The following is a 22,708-nucleotide window of genomic DNA, read 5'->3' as shown; positions in this document are numbered from 1 at the left end:
TACGTAAAGATTTAATTTATTGAACTGCTTCCTTCGAGTGCAGAATGGTGCTTTGCTTGAGGGGACGGAATGAAATGCAAGAAGAAAGTCAGAGAAAGAAGAATGTCCATGCCTAGCAGTCAGAAGGGGAAGTCGATAGCATTGCTTTTGCCTAGCATGAACATGCGTAATGATTTTTGCTTTTGGTCTTGGCGAAATTGCAATACGTTCGCAGTGTTTGATTCAACTGCCCCTGCTGACACAGTTGCACTGAGTAGCAGTGGTGGTGCCCCATGGCTTTCTCTCTCTCTCTCTCCCTCTCCATCTCTCTCTCTTTTTTTCTCTCTCTATATCTCTCCCTTGCTCTCTCTCTATCTCTCTTTCTTGTCTAACTCTCTCTTTTTCTCCCTCACACCTTTCAAACCACCTCCCTGAGACCTATTCTCTCCACCGTATTGCAGGGTCAGAAGTTAACCATTCAGTTTTGCGGCACACGCTTAGTAATCAGAACTCTTGTAATTGTGTTTGGTAGAAAATCCCCGAAGACAGCAAACGCCGGCACCCCTGAGCCCTGTCCCGCTCAATGTACATAATGGACAGCGGTGCTAAAGGAGCAAGGCAGCGTAACAAAGGAGATAAAAAAGAACGCGAGAGACACAACCGTACAATGTCAAGAACATGCAGTGTCTTGAGGCTTTACGGTCTCCTCTAGTTTTATTATGACCGCCGCGCAGCGAAGCGGCGGTCATATAGGTTTAGTCAGATTTTTTTTTTCTTTTTTTTTTTCTTTTTTTCACATGTCCAAATTTCCGTCAAGGATTCCCGGGACACTGTAAGACCGGGGTACACGAAACTTGGTTGGCATGTAACCCCACATGGATAGCATGGAACCTCCTGTTTTCGTTTTGATCTGTAGCCCCCCCGCTGGACTGGACCCCCCAAAATGAGGGTAGGGCAGACACAGTTTTCTGTGAATATCTCGAGAACCGTAGTCAAAACTGCACGAAATTGGAAGTGTAGGATCATTATGACACCCTCTGAATGCACGCCAAGTTTCGTGGAATTCCGTTCATGGGGGGCCACACAATAAATTAATTTATGTTACTATACACCAACTGGCCTGTAGGTGGCCGGAGAAAGTTTTCTGTAAATATCTCGAGAACCGTAGGGCCTAGGAGGTCCACCTTTTTTGTGTATGTTGGTCTTAAGGGGGCATGTCAACCTATCCCATTACCACTTATTTCATGTATAGCGCCACCTAGTTAAAAATGAAAAAGCAAAACATTAGGTGTTTTCATCACAATATCTCTGGCTGATATGGTCAAAACTGCACGAAATTGAAAGTGTAGGATCATTATGACACCCTCCGAATGCATGCCAAGTTTCATGGACTTTCGTTCATGGGGGGCCTTACAATAAAATAATGTATGTGTACATTTAGTGACCGTACACCAACAAGGATTCCTGGGACACTGAAAGACCGGGGTACACGAAACTTGGTGGGCATGTAACCCCACATGGATAGCATGGAACCATCGCTTTTCGTTTTGATCTGTGGCCCCCCCGCAGGACTGGACCCCCCGAAAGGAGGGTAGGGCAGACACAGTTTTCTGTGAATATCTTAAGAACCGCAGGGCCTAGGATGACCAATTTTTTGCGTATGTTTGCCTCCAGGGGTCATGTAAACCCATTCCATATGCACACATGTGCATAAACAGATACACACGCACACACATACACTCACAGTAATCCTACAGTACGTATGACACATACTCACACAGTAGACATATATACGCATGCATGCACATGCACACACACAGGCACATAAACAGGCAAACACACACATGCACGCACACACACCCACCCACACACCCACACACACATAAACATAAACATGTACACGCACACATGCACACAATTCAAGAATTTCAGAATTATTATTATTCTCAGAATTATGACCAGGCAAGATGGGGGTGGGGTTGTATAAAATGTATATTACATGTGAAATCTATGAACTAATCATGTTTTGGTACTTGTTGTCTAGCAGATACCAGTGAGAATTGAGTGTGCATAATGCAATTCAGTGAGACAGTTAGAATCATATATGCCTTTCAGCGTGACTTATTTTTGTGGAAAATATGTGCTGGACTGGGCGGCGGTCATATTTTGTACCGCTTTGCGGTACATCTAGTTATTTAAACCACTGTGTAAGGTTCAGCTGCCTATGAGTGGTGTCTTCATAACCCACTCATACAGGCCAGGCTAGAAGACTAGGCTAGGGATGCTCGAGGGGGGAGCCCCATAAGAGATTCACAAGCCTTGGACCTTGGCCTGTACCCAGTGAACAGAGTGTGCTGAACAGGCACAGAAAAAAGGGCCAACACCTTTTGAAAATTGCACTTCACCTCTGGCAGATCCAAGGATATCCCTGACTTTATCTCCACCTAATGCTCCTCATTAGGGGCTGCCTCTAGCACACCCCCAACACACACACACACACAGACAGAGAGAGAGACACACACACAAACACACCGCCGTCTCATCCCCCACATCTTGGTGGTCTCTCAGTCCACATCTCCATAGCGCTCACTCCTCCATCCTTGAAATTGGGGTCCGGAATGAATCTTATCGGCTCTCATTAGCTTTCTTCTCCATCCTCTCCAGCTGGCGTTTTTTTTTTTTTATTGCTCGCCGTTAACCTTCTCAGACGGCGGCCACTCCACCACCAAAGCCGAGTGAGCGCCATCTCACTTTTCCCCAGGAATTATGTGTGTGTGTGTGCTGGAGTAGCCTATTTCGGCGCAAGCGAGCGATCCCTGACATCTAATTTGATCCTAAACAGTGCCAGGTTATTCCACGGCATGTTCTCTTCCAATTGAACCCAGACAAAAACATCATACCTGAATTCAATTGTGATCCACCTCTCTCTCTCTCTCTCTCTCTCTCTCTCTCTCTCTCTCTCTCTCTCTCTCTCTCTCTCTCTTCCTCCAGCTCTTGTTTTTTGTCCCTGGACTATAAAAAGTGTCAAAGTTAGAATGAGCTTTCTGGCTGTTAGAATCCTGCATAATTAATATTTGCTGGAGATTAATAGATTGATAATTAATTGGAGGCCTTTTTACATTTTTCAGGATGGATAATAAAGTACACTTGTGAGATGACTACACATCCCTACTGATCCTTCTTAATAAAGCATGGCAAAAAATTAGGAACAGAAAATGAAATGGCCTTTGCAAAATTACTGGAAGAAAGGCTTTGCTCATGCTATGATAAAAAAAACACCTAATACTTTTAGATTAAAGTGAAAATATCTGTGACACATGTGTTTGATCTTCAAAAAAAAAGTTTGCAAAAAAAAAACAAAACAAAAAAACTGCAAAGCATTGCCTGGGCCAGGCCATCGGTCAGGGAAAGGAATCCATTCACATATAGCGATTGATAAGTGTGTCAATAGAGGCAGTTCACCTGTACGCCAGCCCCTCTGCCTCTCTCCTTCAGGACACAACTCCCCAATAGATCCATACCTGGGGAAGGCTGGCAAGACAATCAATACTCCCACCTCCAGCACCACTGGAGCTCCCCCAGCAACCAGGGGGAGAGAAAAATCATCTCCGTCATGAATATTCCCTTCACAGAGGAGAAACATGCTTCACTGCCCTCACCTTGCCTGATTTGTGTGTGTGTGTGTGTGTGTGTGTGTGTGTGTGTGTGTGTGTGTGTGTGTGTACATATCCCCCAGCTATGCAAAAAAAAGAGAAAGGCCTTTGATTATGTGGATGTGATGGGATTTGCAGCAAAGCACGGCTAGAGTGATCTGACTAGAGATGAGCTGTACAAGCGGCGAACTCCATGCCTACACCGGGGCAAGCCTCGTGAAAATTGGGTCTTTGGTGAATAATACATATACCCTTGAAAGGTTTTGAACAACATAATTGATCCATCTGCTTTTGCCAAGGATTGTGGCTATGGTGAGATGGTAAACTCTTTAATAAATAATTTAAGATGAATAAAATCCATGCCTCAGATTTGATCCAAGGTTGATCTTTGTTTGTTTGCTGTAGTTTTGGACTACTGTATGGCCTGAAATAACTAATTATGCTTCAAAGTTACAGTAATGTAAACACAACGTTTAAGGTATCTGAAACAGGAGTCAGCTTTTCTGATGAAGTTCATATCTGCCCATATCCTTATGCATTATATGTAACCGAGGCGAACTGAGCTAGCATGCTAGTTTTACTGTAGCTCAGTGGTTAGAGCGCTCGACCCCATGCCGGTGTGTGTTGAGGTGTCAGGGCTCGAGGGCCGTGAGCGGCGGACGAATTACAACCTCAGTTACATATAGTGAAGAATCTTAGTCTATCTTATACTGTGTATGGTGTTTCACATAGTTACTGAAAACTTATCCACTAATTAATTCTTAAGAGCAATGTTTGGCCTCATCAATTTAGGAATAATGATGTAAGAATATAAGGGGGGGGGGGGGGGGACATGTCAGGGAAAAATAAAGTAGAAAAAAAAATAATGATCAACCCACAGAACAGTTAATTTCACATTGAATAGAAAGCATGAATCTGCAAAAAATAACTGCAACTAACCTTGAAACCTTCCAATTAAAGTTATTACAGATATAATGACATTATATTTGTTACATGCAAACCCAAGATAGTTGATTAGCATGAAAAACACTAATAATTAGTGTTGGTATTGTAAATATATGTTTTGAGCAAATATTTCTTTCCTTATTTTACCCACATTATGTTGTAAAATGCTTAATTTATGTAACAATTGTTTTTGTTCATAAACAAGGCATTTGCTAATCACACGCCAAAGTAGAAGCTGACTACACACCCACTAAAATTAAAATAGAACAACACTGAATCAACAACACAAAATCAGACTTTCATTCACACACACACACACACACACACACACACACACACACACACACACACACACACACACACACACACACACACACACACACACACACATACACATACACACACACACACACACACACACACACACCTCATCAACATAGCCTCAGCTATTGTAACTCGTATTCCAAGCTCATTAAGATAAATAAGTGCTGCTCAGAAATGGTGTCTTGTTTTATATGCAGGCTAGTAACCCTATATTTAAATATATTATGATTTGCCTCCCTGTCCACCCATCCAAACTATTTACCCTTCCATGCCATGCACCACAGTCACGCAAGTCCTCGACCCACAGCACACCCCATTCCACCATAACATTTCCTACCCCCATCCACACTTAAATATTTATGCAAAGAATTGTTCTGGGAGAACATTGACAGTATTTACTTCCCTTTTGATTACATATTGATTAGTATCCATCTGCAGCCTCCTATCTCCCGCTAAGTGATGACAACACCTTTTTTCCGCATGCCGGTGTTTAGGGTGATTGATGGTCTGTAGTGTTCAGGTAAACAAACAGGAGCTGTTCCACCACAAAGCAGAGAGCTGAGTGGGCTAAACCCAGACAGCTGGAGACGTCTGTTACCCAAGTCTAACGCTCTGAATCACACACACACACACACACACACACACACACACACACACACAAACACAAATCAACACATGCAAACTCTCTCATACATTCACAGCGTCCAGAGATCTTACTGTTGAGTAAGCCAAGGTATTGGCGGACCCATTTGGATGCAGGAGGTTGTTTTGGGTTCCTACTTGTTTTTCCTCTGCTCCACTATCTAAAAATATCATGCATGTTTGATTGTCCCAAGGGAGAGGCGTTTTTTTTTCCAGAAGTATTGCAAAGAAAAAGCGAAATGAAGGAACCATTAAAGCGAATAGATTGGTGAAGAAGAAATGCACTGATCTCTTCTGTGCGGCAAACAGAAAAACGAATCATCCTTGTGTTCGAATGTTGTTTAAGTTTTATTTTTGGACGACAGTGGTTAGAATTATGGGTAAGTAAGTACATCTGTGTTGTTCATAGAAAAAGTCAGATGAGATATTTCCTGGAAAACAGCATAGCAGATGCTTTCTCACAGGGGTCCATATTTTGATATCACAAGCAACAGTAGTAAACAAAGGCTGTCAAAGAATTTGACTTCCTGTTTAAAATCTGGGGCTCCATGCACCAGCGGCAGCCAGGTCTGGGGCAGCTTTGGCAACGGTCTGGCCCAGATCCACACACAAAGTAAAACCAGATTGGTTCCATAGAGAGAGAGAGAGAGATAGAGAAAGAGAGAGAGAGAGAGAGAGAGATAGAGAAAGAGAGAGATAAAAAAGAGATAGAGAGAGAGTCATTGGCACAGTGGCTTCACCAGGTGTACTCTCCACGGAGGCGGAGCCAACAGGTGCGGCTGCAGTCTCCCCCTCTTGGCGCTTGCCCGGCTCCCCGTTGTAATGACATGGTCCAGGGGAAGTGGCGAGGGGGGATGGCGTGGCATGGCGTGGCGTGGCGTGGCGTGGCGTGACGGGCGCTCCTGTGGCATTCTCAGCAGCTGCCCAGTGTCTCTCCCCCTGAAAGTGCCAGGAGGCGTCACGCTCAGTCGAGCAGGAAATTCTGGCGCAAATAGGAACGGTGACTTCCTGCCAGTTCTCCTGTTTGAGCTTTCCCCCTATGTTGCATTATGCAGAGTCATACTTGTTACGTGACGGGAGATTTTCAAGGACAGGAGACGCCGTCTGCAAGTTTCAAGATGACAGTAGCTAATATAAAGCATAATCTGAGGAGGAAAATAAAGTGTTGTCTTTATGAATGATGCCACACTTTTCCTAATTATATATAAACTAACTGACAAATAATTGAGGAAAGCACTATGGCATATTATGGAGTGAGATGATACAGCTTTTCAGTAGAAAAGCATTATGGACACATGATAAATGTGTGTCACACGCAGTCACAAATCACTTCATGCCTAATTAGACGATTCATCTTGGAAAACAAACAACCCACCGAATCAATTCAACAACTGCACTCTTGAGACATAGCTCATCTAGCTGTGAATAACACCATCCTTAGCTGGCAGGCAGATAATCTATGGTTTGCTGGCTTCCTAAGGACTGTAGGCCCCTATTGGTCATGGAGCCCTTGGCTTCCTCCAGGACGCCCCTCCCAAGTTATTCCCTTCACTGCATGGAAGGTGATAGACCGTCAACATGGCCAAGTGCACTCATCAAAGTTTAAAGACAATGAGGGTGCAGGGTTGGGAGAACACGCTCAAATGGAAATGGCTCAGCGCCCTTGCGAGGACTGTGCATCGAAAACAGAAAACTGGAAATCTCTTTTTGATGGCCGTGCACATTCCTATTTTTTACACCCCTATGTCACGATGACATTTGACGCAGTTTACACAAGATTGTGCACAGTATGGTAGCCCCACTCAAATGTCAAAGGAAATCTGATTGCCAAGCGAACACTCTCGATGCAAAATGTCTCTTCATCTTCGCCTGCGCCGGCGTCATGCCTGCTCCCCCGATGTTTACGGCACAGGTGCATATGCATGAGCAGATGTGTGAGTTTGTCGACAATTTCAGACACACTGGCTCTCCTCTGGCTCCTCCATCCACTCACTGGCTGGTGGACTCTTCAGCGCCACTTCCTCCAGGCCCTGTGCTGCGGTAGCAGGTGTGTGTGTGTGTGGGGGGGGGGCGGCTGTTAGGCTGTTTACTCAAGAAGTCCTACCACTCTTATCTCCTTGGATTCAGACTGTGGGTATTTCTTTAGCATCATTTCCAAGATTCTCTAGAAGCAAAAAAAAAAAAAAAAAAAGAGCTCAGGGGCCACATGAGAATCAGATAGTGTGAACATTATCTTTTAATTCACTTCCCTTTCCATGCAGAACTTCCTTAGTCATCAGCAATTACTGTCAGCAAGAGATGCGAAAAATAGAGGAAAAAAACCCTCCTGATTAAGCTTAATTAAACAAATCGCATATCTAATGCCCAAACACATTCATTACTAAACCACTCCAAAGACCTCAGGGTTCACTTTTCATGTGCAGTATGAATGTAAAAATTGTGAGTGTGCAAAGAAAATGTTGCCAGGGAGAAACATGTTGTAGCTGCACACACAGTAATTGCACAACATAACCTGCATAGCAGGGGAGAATCGCTCCCCCGAAATTAGCTGTCAAAAAATATCAGACAACGTTGACAAGGCAGGGGGCAGCCAAGATTTGTTGCGCATCACACAGTCTGCAGATCAAAGTACATTTTTTTTCTGAGATCATGTATCAATATTTTAACAATTACAGTTTTTGTTCAAGTACATGCACATTCAAGCATTTGCATAAACGTAATACAATTTTACTAATTTTACACTTAATACAGTAACCTACATCACACAATTAGCCATAGCCAAACATTTAGTTTTCTTTTTATAACCACATTTTGTTAATTAAATAAGTCTACATTTCAAAATCCAAAAAAACTTCCTCACATACACTAACCAATGAACAGCAAACCTGCTTCAAAATCAGCGTTACTGAAACCACATTACCTTTAATGTGTCAGTTCTACTAGGCACCTGCATATAATAAACAATATGAAATCCATAATTTTTTTAAATTATTTATCCTTTTACTTTAAACTATACCAATTCTGGCTGAGTGTTGAATGTGTCCATTTTTACTTTACTATAAGAACGGTCAGTAGAAAAGAAATGCAATGATAGAATTGCTGCGGTAAATGCTTTATTAGCTATAAAGTTAGAGTTTAAAGTTTAAAGAGAAGAGAAAGAGAATTTGATATGCCTGGTTAAGATGTGTCCGGGGGATATTGTTTGGATGGACTTTGTACAATGATGGACAGATAAGCCATGGCGAAGCAGTCATCCACGTCACCTACGCACACTTGATTTTGTGTATAACAAAGTCACTGCAACTGGAGATGCAATATGTTTATATTCTGCTATTGTGCCTGTTATGCAACATATTGACAGCACAATAACTTTAAAAGACGAACAGAAAACAATGATTGAGGTATTTGATATCCTCAAATTTTGTGAGCGTGGTAAATTCAGGCAGATTGACACACGCTCCATAATCAAATCTAAATGGCATGTTAGGCTATTGGTGTTTAGGGATGCGATACAAATTGACAACAAAGTTTTACAAAAAGTGCCTCATTGATCTAAGTTCTCTCAAACAGTTTCTTTTACAGAATAGTAGGAGAAATAGCTGTGATTACATAAAGTGATACATAAAAGAAACAATAATGAGATCACATCCGGGTCTCCTGATCTACCAAAGAGACATCTATGAGAATCTAATGCTTATATCCTTTTTGTCTCATTGTGTCAGAACTCTGCACACAAGCCAAAGAAGACATAGCACTTGAATATAAACAACTCACATCTCTGAAATCCACACCTAACAATCCTTTTTCAAAATGTCATTCTTGTTACAAAATCATACATTCATGCTCAATTTGAATTACTCTTTCAAGTCAACAACACACTGATGATGTGCTTTATATAAAACACTGCACTCTTTAATTTACTATTTCTATTGTATCGTTTGTAAGCATTTCCTAAAGTTGTAATCATTTCCCTTGGTGCGAATGTTATATGTTCCTACATATAAAAAAACAATATTGATTATCCTCGGTCAACACCAAGAGTTATATGTATGGGAGAAACAGTTTACTGTAATACTGCAATGCACAGTAGCTTAAATGTTACATATGTCAACTTAGTAAACACAAAACCAAACCTAGGATGAATGAGTGAGAGAAAAGCAGAAGAGAAGACAGAGATAAAGAGTGTGAAAGAGTAGATGAGCAGGGCAGAGAAGAGAATCATTCCTATACATTTGCCAGTGACCAATCCCTGTGAGGCCCTAAGATAACACTACACCAACCATTAATCAAGGCCCAGTAGAGATCGCATTGGACTAGTTGAGCTATAAAACTATGGCACATATCTCAGATTGTAATGAAACCATGATTAGACTGCTGCAAAAGGATCAATTAGAGAACAAGGATCAATTAGAGATCAAACATGAAGATTTTACATTAATATACAGTACAATTACACAAGCTTGAAATACCACTCATCTTGAGTCTCTCTGACCCTGGTGAAGGGCTGAGTCAAATGATCAAAGGACACAGGAGATGCATTTAGCAGCATTGTGATCAGGCCTTGGGTGCCTGAAATAATCAGTCTGTATAATGCAAACAGTTCAAGTTGGGAAGCTGTGGTGTGACTTTTTTGCCACCCGGGAAAATAATGTCATTGACCATTCATCTAGATGTAATCATTCTAAGAGTGGATTTTGCCTTACACCATCTTCTTTGTTTCAGATTCACGCAGCCTGCAGTATGTGAATGAATGTTGTTTGTTCACAGGGGAAGGACAGTCTTACAATAATTCCCCATTTGTAACAGAGCAACACAACACCAAGTTGATGCTGCTGCATTTAGCAGAGATTAGTTTTACCAGATAGAGAGAGCAAATGTCTCCTTTCATGGTATAAGAGCCTGCCGTTCAACCGGCAGCCAAGTAAAGCCAATAGAGCGAGGTGGGGGGTTGTCTTATCCAACAAGCCCAATTTCTGTCCTGGGGAGTTGGGGCAGGCCTGAGACAGTGAAAATGGTCACAGCTGGGGGTGACAACCTGTGCCATTAACTATGCCTTGTGCCTCTCTGCACTGCTAAAAAGCGGCTTAATCCAGTATGGCACCTGGGCACCTCAAGAAATGGTATTTCATATTTCTCCCCCTTAATGCTTGGATGCTAATGCTGTTTTTAAAAATGTTTGTGATTCACAGCTCTGGCAGGTGATGTAAGCCTGAACCTGCCTCCAAATCAGGGTGCACGGCATATTTCATTTTTCATATCAACTATCCATCTGACTGTTTGCGTGAATGACATAAGTAAACAGGTTTTGGCCCTATTTCACTGAAAAATATGATGTTCAGTATGTCAGCATTCTTGCCAAGAGATCACTTTCCATTAGTTTTGCTTTGCTTTAATCATTAGATCCACTGCATTCACACTGCATTCTCGATGATGCAGCGCTCCATAAAGCAGCCAAATGTGGCATAGAACCTGCTCTGTTATCACCATTTCAGAGCAGACCTCTAAAAACAGGTGCACAGGTGCACTAAAAAAGGTTGTGGTGGGAAGGAGCACAATGCTGCTTGTGTGGTCTAAGAATGACCTAGATGGCTATTCTGTGTGTGTGTGTGTGTGTGTGTGTGTTGTGAGTGCGTGAGATTGTGTGTGTGTGTGTGTGTGCGTGTGTATATGCTAGTGAGTGAGTGTGTGTGTGTGTGCGTGTATATGTGTGTGTGTGTATGCTAGTGAGTGTGTGTGTGTGTGTGTATATGAGTGTGTGTGTGTGTGTGTGTGTGTATGCTAGTGAGTGTGTGTGTGTGTGTGTGTGTTTCTATGTGTGCCTTTTGTGTAATAAAAAGATGTGGAGGAGGTAAATGAACGAGCCAGCTTTGAATCGTGAGTGTTCATCAGCGCCCGCCAAACACACACACACACACACACACACACACACATTGTTGACGATCAGGTGCATCCCTTCTCTGCCGAACGGCGCACCCATCTGTCAGTCCTTTCAGCGATACAATGCTCCAAGGTCTGGCGGTGGGCACCATGACAGCACATTCAGCATTCTGCCGGGGTGGCTTCAGACAGACGGATCTGAATCCAATCAAGGATTTGCGGGATGAGGTGGATGGAGCAATTCTGAGGAGAAGTTCACCAACAGAAAACAAGCCACATTGGGAAATAATGGAAGTCAACAGGGGTCAGCCGCCCCCCTGACAGACTGTAAACACCCTTTTGACTCGCTGCGCTGATGAACTCGAAGTGAACAAGAGCAGTGTGTGTTTGTATGTGTGTGTGTGTGTGTGTGTGTTTCATGCTGGTAAACCTACTCCACTTCTGTACACCCATAACATCCAGCTTACAGTTTAATTCAGGATTTAGCTCATCAGTCTACTGGGCATTCAAAGCTTTTAATGCGTTTTTAAAAAAAACACCGGTCCAAACCGAGCAGGTGCTGCTGTATGTGTGTTCCCGAGTGTGCAAACCCTACCTAATCCACGAGAGCCTGGCATGGCCAGTCAAAATAGCTTGTCAGCAACAATATAGCAGCCAGAACAGTGGTAGCAGCCACCCTGCCAGGTAGCAGCAGGAGCTGGAGAGAGTAGTGATCAGTAGAAAAAGCTGAGGAGGAAGCTAAGTGAGAAACAGAAGGACTGAATTCTGTTGTCTATGCCTTTCGCACACCTATTGTTGCCGTTTTGAACTAGTCCACCAAAGATTGCAGGGTGTGTAGGTTGATTCTACATTTCTCATGAAGAGCTTATTTTGTAAGGGGGTAACACAGGATGTTGAATGTATCATTACCGTACAAAAAGACTAAAGTATCAGTCTGAATAGACTACACTGAGCAGCTAAGCTATGCCAGTGCACAGCAGCTCTCTGAATAATTTGATTTCCAAAGGAGAGCAGCAGAGAAAACATATGAGCAAAGTAAGGCTGCATATGACCTGATTACACTGCTGACAGTGTTGGACTCTATACAAAACCCCACACGAACATATGAGCGTCTGTGATGAAAATAAAATGAAAAAGGAGAGAAAATGGATAGATGGAGAGGGGAGAAAAAAACATGTATGGTGTATTTTGCCCCAGGCGAAGATCAAACCCACCACATTTTCATTGACAGGCTTGCACTGAAATCACAATGTTTAATACCCTCCCGGCCACTAGATAGGATGCCAACTGCTTTCTGACAGCTGAGAGGCGCAGCAGTGAGGCCCCGAAAGGCTTCCCTCTGCCACACATGATAACTGAGCTTATGAGCATCCACATTTTTGGGCAGGCAGCCAGCCAGCCAGCCATATACCTCCTTCCAAGTATGTATTGATGCAGACCACACCTGAGAAATCAGGTCAATTGTTATTCCAAACCCTGTAAATTTTGGTCAATCCTCCAAGATAAATTGACTTTTGGTGTTTCACTTTTATCTGTCTAATCACACGACTGACCAACAAAAGTTCTCTTTTAGCAAATGTTCGCATGCACAAAAATGGCTGCACAACTTGATATTCTGCCTTCATAAATACAATTACACCGAATGATGCACAACAACATGGTGTGGTAAGAACTGTATCTAAGTCTGTAGGAACATGTTGTCAATTTTAGTATACTAATGTGGAGATACTTTGTTGTATTTGGGCTTGCATACACAAGCTTAATAAATCCCAAACTGCATATGCAGTGATATGAACCATACCTAAAGCATCATGCCTGTCATCTCTATAAAACTGACTACCATCTGTTGTGACATGTCAACATTGATTATTTATTTCAGTGTTACAGATTTTGACAGTGGTTTTCAAAGAGCTCAATATCCATCCAAGCATCTGAGAATTCTTTGTACAGACACTCACCATGATGACAGGACAGACACAGGAAGGATGACTGAACCTATATTTTCCTCTGTGTAATTAGAGAATAGCGGATTGTAAATTGCTACAAAGACGCAAAGAAGTCAGATTTTTATTATGCAGGCTGCTTCTGCCTCAAAGAGGTCTAAGGGAGAAACTCTGAGACGTATCTGAGGCATTTTAAAATTCATATTTCAAAACTGCAAGTGCACACACAGTAAATAAATAATTTGATCCTATCCTGGAATATAAACATCACTGCTGCAGCAAAGAGGTTCCCTACACTGAGTGAGATCATTCCATTACAAAAACTCTGACTTTAACCTAACCTGACACTGTGTTGGTCGCAGTGAAAATGGAAGAATCAGTGAGGACATACATGTACTAAGTTGTTTTGATTCTCATTGGGAACAAAATAAGCCCTCTTTAATTTATTCTTTGGACACATTATATTGGTAAATATTTTCAGGCATCTTTTTTTTCTGGGGGGGGGGCGGGGTGCACACAATGAGTATAGCAGCACTATGGGTGACAACCCAGTCAAAATGCAAATTAGTGGTGGAATTTTGATATTCTTGTTTGGATGAAGAGACTTTGTACTCAATGCATAGCAATAGCAGGCTAATTCCCCAACATTAGGCCCATAAAAGCTTTTGGTCCTTCATGTTCAAGTTTACACTAATGTATTCAGAAATATTTATATATACTTTCCTAAAAAATTGAACTTTTCTGAATACATTAGTGTGTATAAACATAATAATTTAAATACTGGATGGTAAATTCCACGCTATGTCTCATAACGCTCTATGTAAAAGTAGGCTATTTCTCACTATGCTTTAATCTGACAAGATAAAGACAAATAATCAGATAAACACTACCAAGGCACCCCTTAAACAAGATATGCCATTAGTCATGGTTATTGAAAGAATTAAATCCTATATATATATATTTCCTTAATCCCTACATTTGATCTAATTGGACTACTTCCAAACTCAGTCTGATGCAATGCGAGCCAAGAAGTTATCTGAGGACTTTGAAAGTGTGTTCTTTCAAAAAAAAAAAGCTGATATGGTATAAAATATATCAGGCTTATCAGATACACCAGTTCAACCTCAAGCCTTCAGACTCCCCTGAGGTGTGTATTTGTGAAATATTTATGGATATTCTCATCCGATCATATTTGGGGAGTACGAAAACAGAGTGTAGCCTACTCAGCAATAAGGCAGGACATGAAAGACAAACTAACAAATTACTAATTAAAAAAATAACACATTAATCACAATAGCATGCACTCCATTACATTTATTTTTACAATATCATAAAGACCTGAGGTTTTCTACATTTGTGGGAAATTGCTTTACAGTGGTAGGCTATAAAAGTAGGTGTATCTCATGAATAAGGTAAACTATTTCAAAACCTTGTTTTGACTTTGGACAGTGCTTAAATCAATGCTGTATCAGTTTGATTTGATCCTTTGCCAAATTTTGGGATCAAAGAACATTATCTCAGTCAATGCTTTTAAACAGCTGTTACCCTGTGAGACTACCACTAAAGCACACAACATATCAAATACTGAATAAGCCAACAGAAAAGAAAACACAAGGTTAAAGGCTTTTCAGGCTTCTGTTTACCATTTCATACATATAACTAAAAGCAGAGGTTGTATTAGTTAATATTTTAAAGCTTTTGAGAACACAATTAAAGGTTTGACAAGTGCTAGAAACAAAATTCTAGAAAGCAGAATAGGCTATATAAGAATGTGAATGCAATGTGAATGTGACAGCACAAAATAACATAGGTTATATCTTTGTCTGTGCTGACAGAGATACAAACAAGTAGTTGGTTATCCATGCAATCCTAATAAAAGGGATATTGTAATACACTTGTTAGGCATGTGTACTGTGACTACAGTATTGTCTCTATGTTTCATTAAATTAATCTCACATCACAATTAGGCCTAAAGAGGAAACTTTAAACAGATGGCAATAACAACATTGGAATATACACATTGAAATATTTACGTTGGGTCATACTGTATTTTGTCCTGTTGGAACGACCTGTTCTTGGAGGTAGCCTATATTGCATTTAGGATGCACCTCGTGTTCAATGCGCCAGAAAGTTTCCTGCTCTGCTCAAACTGGGAACATATGGGGAGAATTCTCAGAGGGGTAGATCAGGGGTTCCCAAACTTTTCCACGACAAGGCCCCCCAAATACCACTAGGTTCCCAAGGACCCCCTTGATGTGTTATTAAACCCATCGACAATACTACAGCAAATTTAAAAATACATTAAGCTAATCCTAATAATTATTTTAGCCGCAAGCACTTTGCGATGGAGCATACAGTGTGTAAAAATTGCATTTGGGGCTTTCTGCTATGAGAGCTATCATTCTACTATTATTCCCAGTCATTATCGTAGAAAATATAATGTTTAGATATGCGACAAATTATTATAATGGCATTGTATAACAACCCTCATAGTAATAGGTATATTTTACATTTTTCAAATGTATTTATTTGTTGCTTTTATTTTTCCTTCCAACTTGCTGAGGCCCCCGGCACCCACTTTGAAAACCACTGGGGTAGATTATGCCAGACCTCAGTGTATCATAGGGAAAGTGGGGGCTTAGCCTTTATGGAGCAGATGCACCCTCTCGGATATAGAGACTTTAATTGCCAGTGTCAATAAGACAGGCTTTGTAGCCTATAGCCTAACTTCAAAATGCCCGTTCTGCCTTATAAGTAGGCTATATAATTTTCATTAGGCTGCGACCATACACAAAAAGCTAACCTCCACTGACATAGGCCTACTTATATTTTAAATATGCTTAATAGGCCTAGTGATGTATAAAAAACGTCAATTCTATATTTCATAGGCTTTTATCATAAGCAGTTTCACTATTTTAAAGGAACTCCTGACATGTGCTACAGCATCGGTCTTCAACATTTCTCATGCAGAATGATTTATGATTCTAGGATCCCTCCTTCCACCAAACGCTTCCGCAGTCACCTTAAAGAGATATTCAGAGTCATGTCTACCGTCACAAAAAAATCCGAATGGCACGTCCGCTACTTTGATGGGCAGAGCAAGATAAAGTGTCCCTGATTCGCCCCCGTCCTCACATGAATCGCAGAACATCTGCATGCACATAGAAGTGGACATATATTTACTCTCTGGCGCCTGTGAGCATCGGTAGTCGATTGCTCTGGACTGATTCGAACATGGCTGATGCTGAGGATAATGTTTCAATTCCCGAGTTCAACAACCTTCTCCAAATGGACCCCTACCTCAAACCATACGAAAAGGACTTCAAGAGGAGGTAATTTACGCTTTCCGATGCAAAAAGTCTGCCATCGCTTACACAATAGACTAGTCTACGCCCCATGTCTTCAATGTGAACACTGTCACTGAGTGACGCACGTCTCCATGTACAATACACATCATATTTTAACATCTGACAGATTGTGTAGGAGACTGTGCTGGCTAATAAAGCAAGTCGCGCTGACTTGCAACTGAAGCTAGCAAACCCGGTAGGCTATTGCCTGTCTTCTGTCAGTCGGTGGGTAGCTACTTAGCATCAATTGAGTCTGTCTAAAGAACAGACTCCCCGGCGAATGAATAAAACATCACTGAACACCACAACATCTGCAGTTAATGCCCTGACTTTGGTCATAATGTAGTCTAATGCTCCACATCGAGAAATGCCAATGTTCTATTTCTGTCCCAACACCTCAATTTTAAGGGAACAACGTTGCAACAATTTGTTTCCTGGCCATCTATCCATAGTGCCCGAATGTTTGGCGTCCAATGTTAAAAACAACATCTATCTAAAATGCAGTGAAAAAATACGCAGATAGCATATTCTGCTTAGCCTATTTCCTGAACCAGTTTTGCGGTGAGCGCGTGCATTTTGACACACACTAGCCTACCTATCCTATTGTTTGACAGTTGAGTAAGTGACGCCCCTCAGCGTCCAGCGCGCGACTCGAATAGCCTGACATTAGGAACATTGCTATATTTAGCATGGTCAAATACATTGTAGCTGTTGCTGGCATGATCACCCAAGTAAAGTCATTATTGTAGCCTTTGCTCTAATCGAATGTCAGACAAGAAAGTGCAGGGTAGGTTATTATGCATGTATACTGTGCAGGCAAAGGCTACTTTTGAATTGCAGTCACTTTGCCAGAATGCTTTAAGTTTTTAACTACCAGAATTATGCAAACAACATCTTCCTGTGAGAATTCATAAGTGTATTCTTCAAAGCTGTCAGTGTATTCTAGTTTACAAAATCGGCTATGAAGGTTTGAGTGGGAGTGAATCAGACTAATTGTCAATATTTATTCTTTACTGTTCATAGCCTCATTTAGGTGTGAGTCTATTTCTTTGTAGGCCTACATTGTGCAAGCCCACTTAGCCTACTTTATAGGCCTGTATACCACATTTCCTTTATGCTGCCCATTTTAATTGCAAAAAGCACCCAGTTAAGCAAGCACTTTTTCATAGTAGGGCCTATGCTCTTATAAGCTACAGTAGGACTTCATCTTCAAATTCCTTTCCATAGTCATGTGAAGGAAAGATAAAGTTCTCAGTGGCCATCCAGGGAATGCACTATTCTCTGCTCCTAGCTGGATGAAACTTCCCTTTGTAATGTAAGAAAAGCTCTCACAGCCCAACATTGCCAACTATTTTAAGACCACTCAGCATACAAGCAAGCTTTTATCAGTGCCTGGTCAGCGCCTGGTCAACAGATCTGTTGGTGAAGTTCGCAAGGTTTTGTCATGCCTTTTTGGTAGTTGGTAGCTAACAGTAATTTTCAGATCAAAATGTCTTAAATGGCCTGTGAGAACTCCTAAGTATGTTCACTATGCATGGCATCTGCTACTTGCGCCATGACATTTGGCAAGAAAAAAAGCCATTCTGTTCCCACACGCCAAGTGCATGGTCACCGGCCTTATTCTGTTACAGATATCATGTAGGCCTAGTGGCTAGAGGAAGCCAGCATTGCACCACATCCCATCCAACTGTCAGCAACAGAGCAAGTAGACCAAAATCATGTGACCTTCATGATTTTCACGTTTAAACCCTAGTCTTTGATGAATAATCCCTTTTATGGCACATATGTAACATCATGCTATCGTTCGGTGTAATATTTGAATGTACGTGAAATGCATCCATTAAGAGCCTCCCCCTGTGTATCATGTTACAAATTGCACAGCTCTTTTACTCCAGCAGAAGTAATAACATCTGAAAATGGTAAATCCCAGGTTTCTAGACTATTTAAATACTCCCGGGATGCGGGGCTAATTCGGACTGAATCCATTCAAGCAAGATTTTATTTTTTCCCCCCTCTATTTTATTTGAATAATGGAACTCAGCATGAAAGACTCACAAGATATTACTTTCATCCCATACAGTTTCATTTTCCTGGGAACTTGGGCTTTTGAAAGGTAGAGGCCAGGAGGTGTGTGTATGTGTCTGTGTGTGTGTGTGTCTGTGTGTGTGTGTGTGTGTGTGTGTGTGTGTGTGTGTGTGTGTGTGTGTGTGTGTGTGTGTGTGTGTGTGTGTGCGGCGCGTGTGTGTGCACATGCTGTTTTTTTGTGCTGTTTGTGTAAAAGAGCTGCCGGTTTAGCGGGAATGAGGTGATCCCAGTTGGTGCTGGGGTCTATTGTGGTGAACTGGCTCTTTTTTTGACCTCCCTCCCGAGTGAGCTGGTCCACGACCTCACGCTGTAGTAAATAGATTAAAATAGCAGAGGGTATGTGAGGTCTTGAGAGTTGCTCAGGGACAGACGGTAATCATTTACCTCTGGCATCAGGCCAGGGAGTCCACCTCACAGAAGTAGACCATCTAATGTGTCCCCATGTTACATTTCACTAAAAACTACTTTCAGGTCATTTGCAAGCTGGAGGATAACATGATAACATACTTATCATGCTTTTTCATCATTTCATACATGAAGATGGACAGAATATTGTTTGCATAACAAATGCAGTAATTGTTTAATGTGATGATTTCTCATTAATGTGATGAGTTCTCCATTTCCTTCGAATCACTCATGAATGTTGATTTTCTATCCTGATGTTGAAGAATATGTGAGCTTTGTAATTCGGCGTGTAGCAGAAGAAGGGTCCGTGTGAAACGTGGCAAATCATCTGCGCCACTTGTGTTGCTTTGGCTGTTGTAGGAGGAAGTAAAGTCATCCTTATTTAGGTACAGCTGATCAGAAATCACAGGTGACCTCATCAGAAATATATTCATCTTGTTTCCTCTGACTGAGCATGCCTCAAAGGAAGGATTCAGTTTGGCTGAGCTTGCAGCTGAAATTTGAATTCTGATTATGTGTATTGATTTCTCGAAAGGAGGATGTCTGTCTTGCCTCTATGATGTAATTTCAAGTGAGCATTACTGAATCTACTTCTAATTTAAAGCTCAGTGACATATTACAGCTCATTATACCCCAAGTGTGCTTAGTTGGAAATTTCAACAGCTCACAAAGAATACTCACATGATGAAAAAGGCCTACATTGAGAATATGACTGTATATCACGGATACAAATATTCACAGCATACTGTAAATGGTTTGGTAAGATTGCAAGCCTTGCTTTGTTACTCACAGGTGCTACACCAATGATACAATGTTCCATTATGGAAGTGTTTGAAATGACTGTCCTAGTGATGCGAGAGAGAGCCTCCCTCAGGTTCTTTGAAAGTGTTAAACCCCCAGAACTAAATCCCAGGGTTACATTTGCCTGGATCAGAAGTTTTACCTCACCTCAACCCCGTGCTTGGTGTTGTGGGTATTATTGATTGTACTTTTAGCTTTGAACTTGTTGTCTCTCTGAATTTAGCACAGTTTGGTAACGAAATAAAGACGGGTGTTTGTGAGGTGCAAGTGAGCATACGTGCAAGAGTTTAGAATTTAGAATTAATGGATTCTGTTTTGTTACCAGGTAGGCTGAGGGTGAGGGTGTTGATGTTTGGAGTTTCACCAGGCTAACTATTTTGAGGAAAGCAGACCAAATTGCACTTTTTGTGAAACAGGTGTGTGTGTGTGTGTGTGTGTGTGTGTGTGTGTGTGTGTGTGTGTGTGTGAGAGAGAGTGCGTGTGTGTGTGTGTATGTGTGTGTGTGTGTGTGTGTGTGTGAGAGAGAGACACAGAGAGAGAGAGAGAGAGAGAGTCTGTGTGTGTGTGTGTGCGTGTGTGTGTGGAGATGGGGTGGGGATAGGGTTGGGTTGGGGGAAGAGAAATGATATCACACAGAATCAGCAGCACAAGTCACGATGAGCGCACAGCCTGTGTCTCACAATAGTAAGTCAGTGGGAGTATAGTGCATCACAAGTGCAGTACACTTGTCTAGTGGCAGTGTATATATGGGTCTCGGGGCACTAAGATGTAAATAGCTTATAAATACTCTATAAGTTATTCTTATTATTCTATTCTTATTAAATTATTTCATTAACCAATGCATACTCACTGTAATGTTTGGAAACGGCACCTGTTATCTCAAACCAAGATACCAAACACAATCCTTATCTCAATCCAGACCTGTGCTCTGTAGATAGTATCATAACAGGCATACTGTACCACTACAAAACATACTTCTGGGGGCATTCTAGGTAACAAACTTGGCTACTGTAACTCAAAGTACAACCCCAAATCAGAAAAGGTTGGGACGCAAATAAATAACAGAATGTGATAATATACAAGTCTTGTGAACCCATATTTAGCCACAAAAAGGACATAGACAACATATCGAATGTTGAAAATGGAAATTTGGTCTATTTCATGGAAAATATATGTTCTTTTTGAATTTGATGCAAGCAACATGTTTCAAAAAAAGTTGGGACAGGGAATGTTTACCACTATGCTGCGTCACCTCTTCTTTCAACAAAATTCTGTAAATGTTTAGGAACTGAGGAGACCAGTTGCTAGAGTTTTGAGAATAAAATGTTGTCCCACTACTTCCCGATTTCAGTTGCTCAACAGTATGGGGTATTCTTAGAGTCATGTTTGTCATTCTATTATGCACCTATTTTGACAAATCTGGACTGCAGACAGGCCATTTTAGTACCTGGACTATTCCTCTATGGATATATGCTGTTTAAATATGTGCAGAATTAATTTTGGCAGTTTTTCTGAAGTATTCAAGGTCTTCCCTTGAAAAGATATTACCTGGATAGCAGTATATGTTGGTCAAAACCTGTATACATCATTCAGAATTGATTGTGCTTTGCTAGATGTGCAAGATACCCATGCTGTAGGCACTAAAGCACCTCCACACCGTCATGGATGTTGGGTTTCGAACTGAGCACTAAACAAGTTGGATAGGTTGGATACTTGGATAATCCCTCTCCTCTTTAGCCCAGATGAGTCCATGATTTCCAAAAAGAATGTCATATTTTGATTGGTCTAACCACAGGACCTTTTTCTACATTGCCTCAGTCCATTTTAAGCAAGCTCAGGATTCTGGATTCTCTGAATGTTTTAATTATATTATGTCCTGTAGATGATGAACTCCCCAAATACTTCACAATTTCATGTTAAGAAGCATTAAAATTACATTGTTTCATCATTTGTACACATAGGTTTACTTTTTGCAACTAAATATGAGGTTAAGAGATTTGCAGATTATTACATTCTGTTTTTATTTGCATTTTACACAACGTCCCAACTTTTTCTGATTTGGGGTTGTAGTAAATCCCATAGAAGATCTCTCTGGCTTTGCTTTGCTAGGAGAATGAAACCCTATACCCTGACCTAACTGATTGCAATGCAAGCGACTGTAATGTCAAAATCAAAATTTCAACAAGAATGTCCCAACTAGCTGGAGGCCAAGCAGTGCTGTTTCGAGAGCTGACCTATGCTCTGTAAATGGTACTGTACTCCTACAAAGCATACTCCTACTTTCTCCCTGACAAATATAGTTCCTAAAATGTGCTACAGTACATGGTTTTGTCTGAGTTACATCACAGATGAACTGTTGGCACAGGTAAACCTTTTTTTAGCTACAGTAAAAGCATGATTTTCTGCTAAACAATTTGATCCAATGTGCCTATACCAGGAACTCAAGTAAAAATCATTAAATTACTTTTTTTTTTATTCGAATACTTGTCATTGTCATGAATACAACCAAACAGAGGTAATAGTCAAGGTGAACTAGGTCTGGAGTCAAAAGTCATTGGACCTTGCATACAATACAATTTAATGCAGAAAATCAATGAAATGTCCTGGGGCACCATATAAATGCTTCATTTCCATAGGGGCAATTAATTAGAATTTGACGAGGTCTCAAGGGTGTTTGGAGGTATGACCTTTGGCGACCTTGTGGCCC

General features: G+C 41.2%; 1 protein-coding gene across 1 annotated transcript in view; it reads left to right on the top strand.

The window, feature by feature from the left end:
- The first annotated feature begins 16,189 nt into the window (after nucleotides 1-16,189).
- gbe1b (glucan (1,4-alpha-), branching enzyme 1b) overlaps nucleotides 16,190-22,708 on the top strand; it is a 99,163-nt gene continuing 92,644 nt past the window's right edge. Inside the window, exon 1 of the mRNA XM_042063702.1 lies at nucleotides 16,190-16,695. Coding sequence (XP_041919636.1) covers nucleotides 16,598-16,695 — 98 coding nt within the window. The 5' untranslated portion in view covers nucleotides 16,190-16,597. The remainder of the gene's footprint in view (nucleotides 16,696-22,708) is intronic.

This window comes from Alosa sapidissima, chromosome 15 (genome assembly GCF_018492685.1).
Source record: "Alosa sapidissima isolate fAloSap1 chromosome 15, fAloSap1.pri, whole genome shotgun sequence".
Classification (NCBI taxonomy): Eukaryota; Metazoa; Chordata; class Actinopteri; order Clupeiformes; family Clupeidae; genus Alosa; species Alosa sapidissima.
The sequence above is the reverse complement of the archived record's forward strand: the minus strand, read 5'-3'. Positions and strand labels throughout refer to the sequence as shown.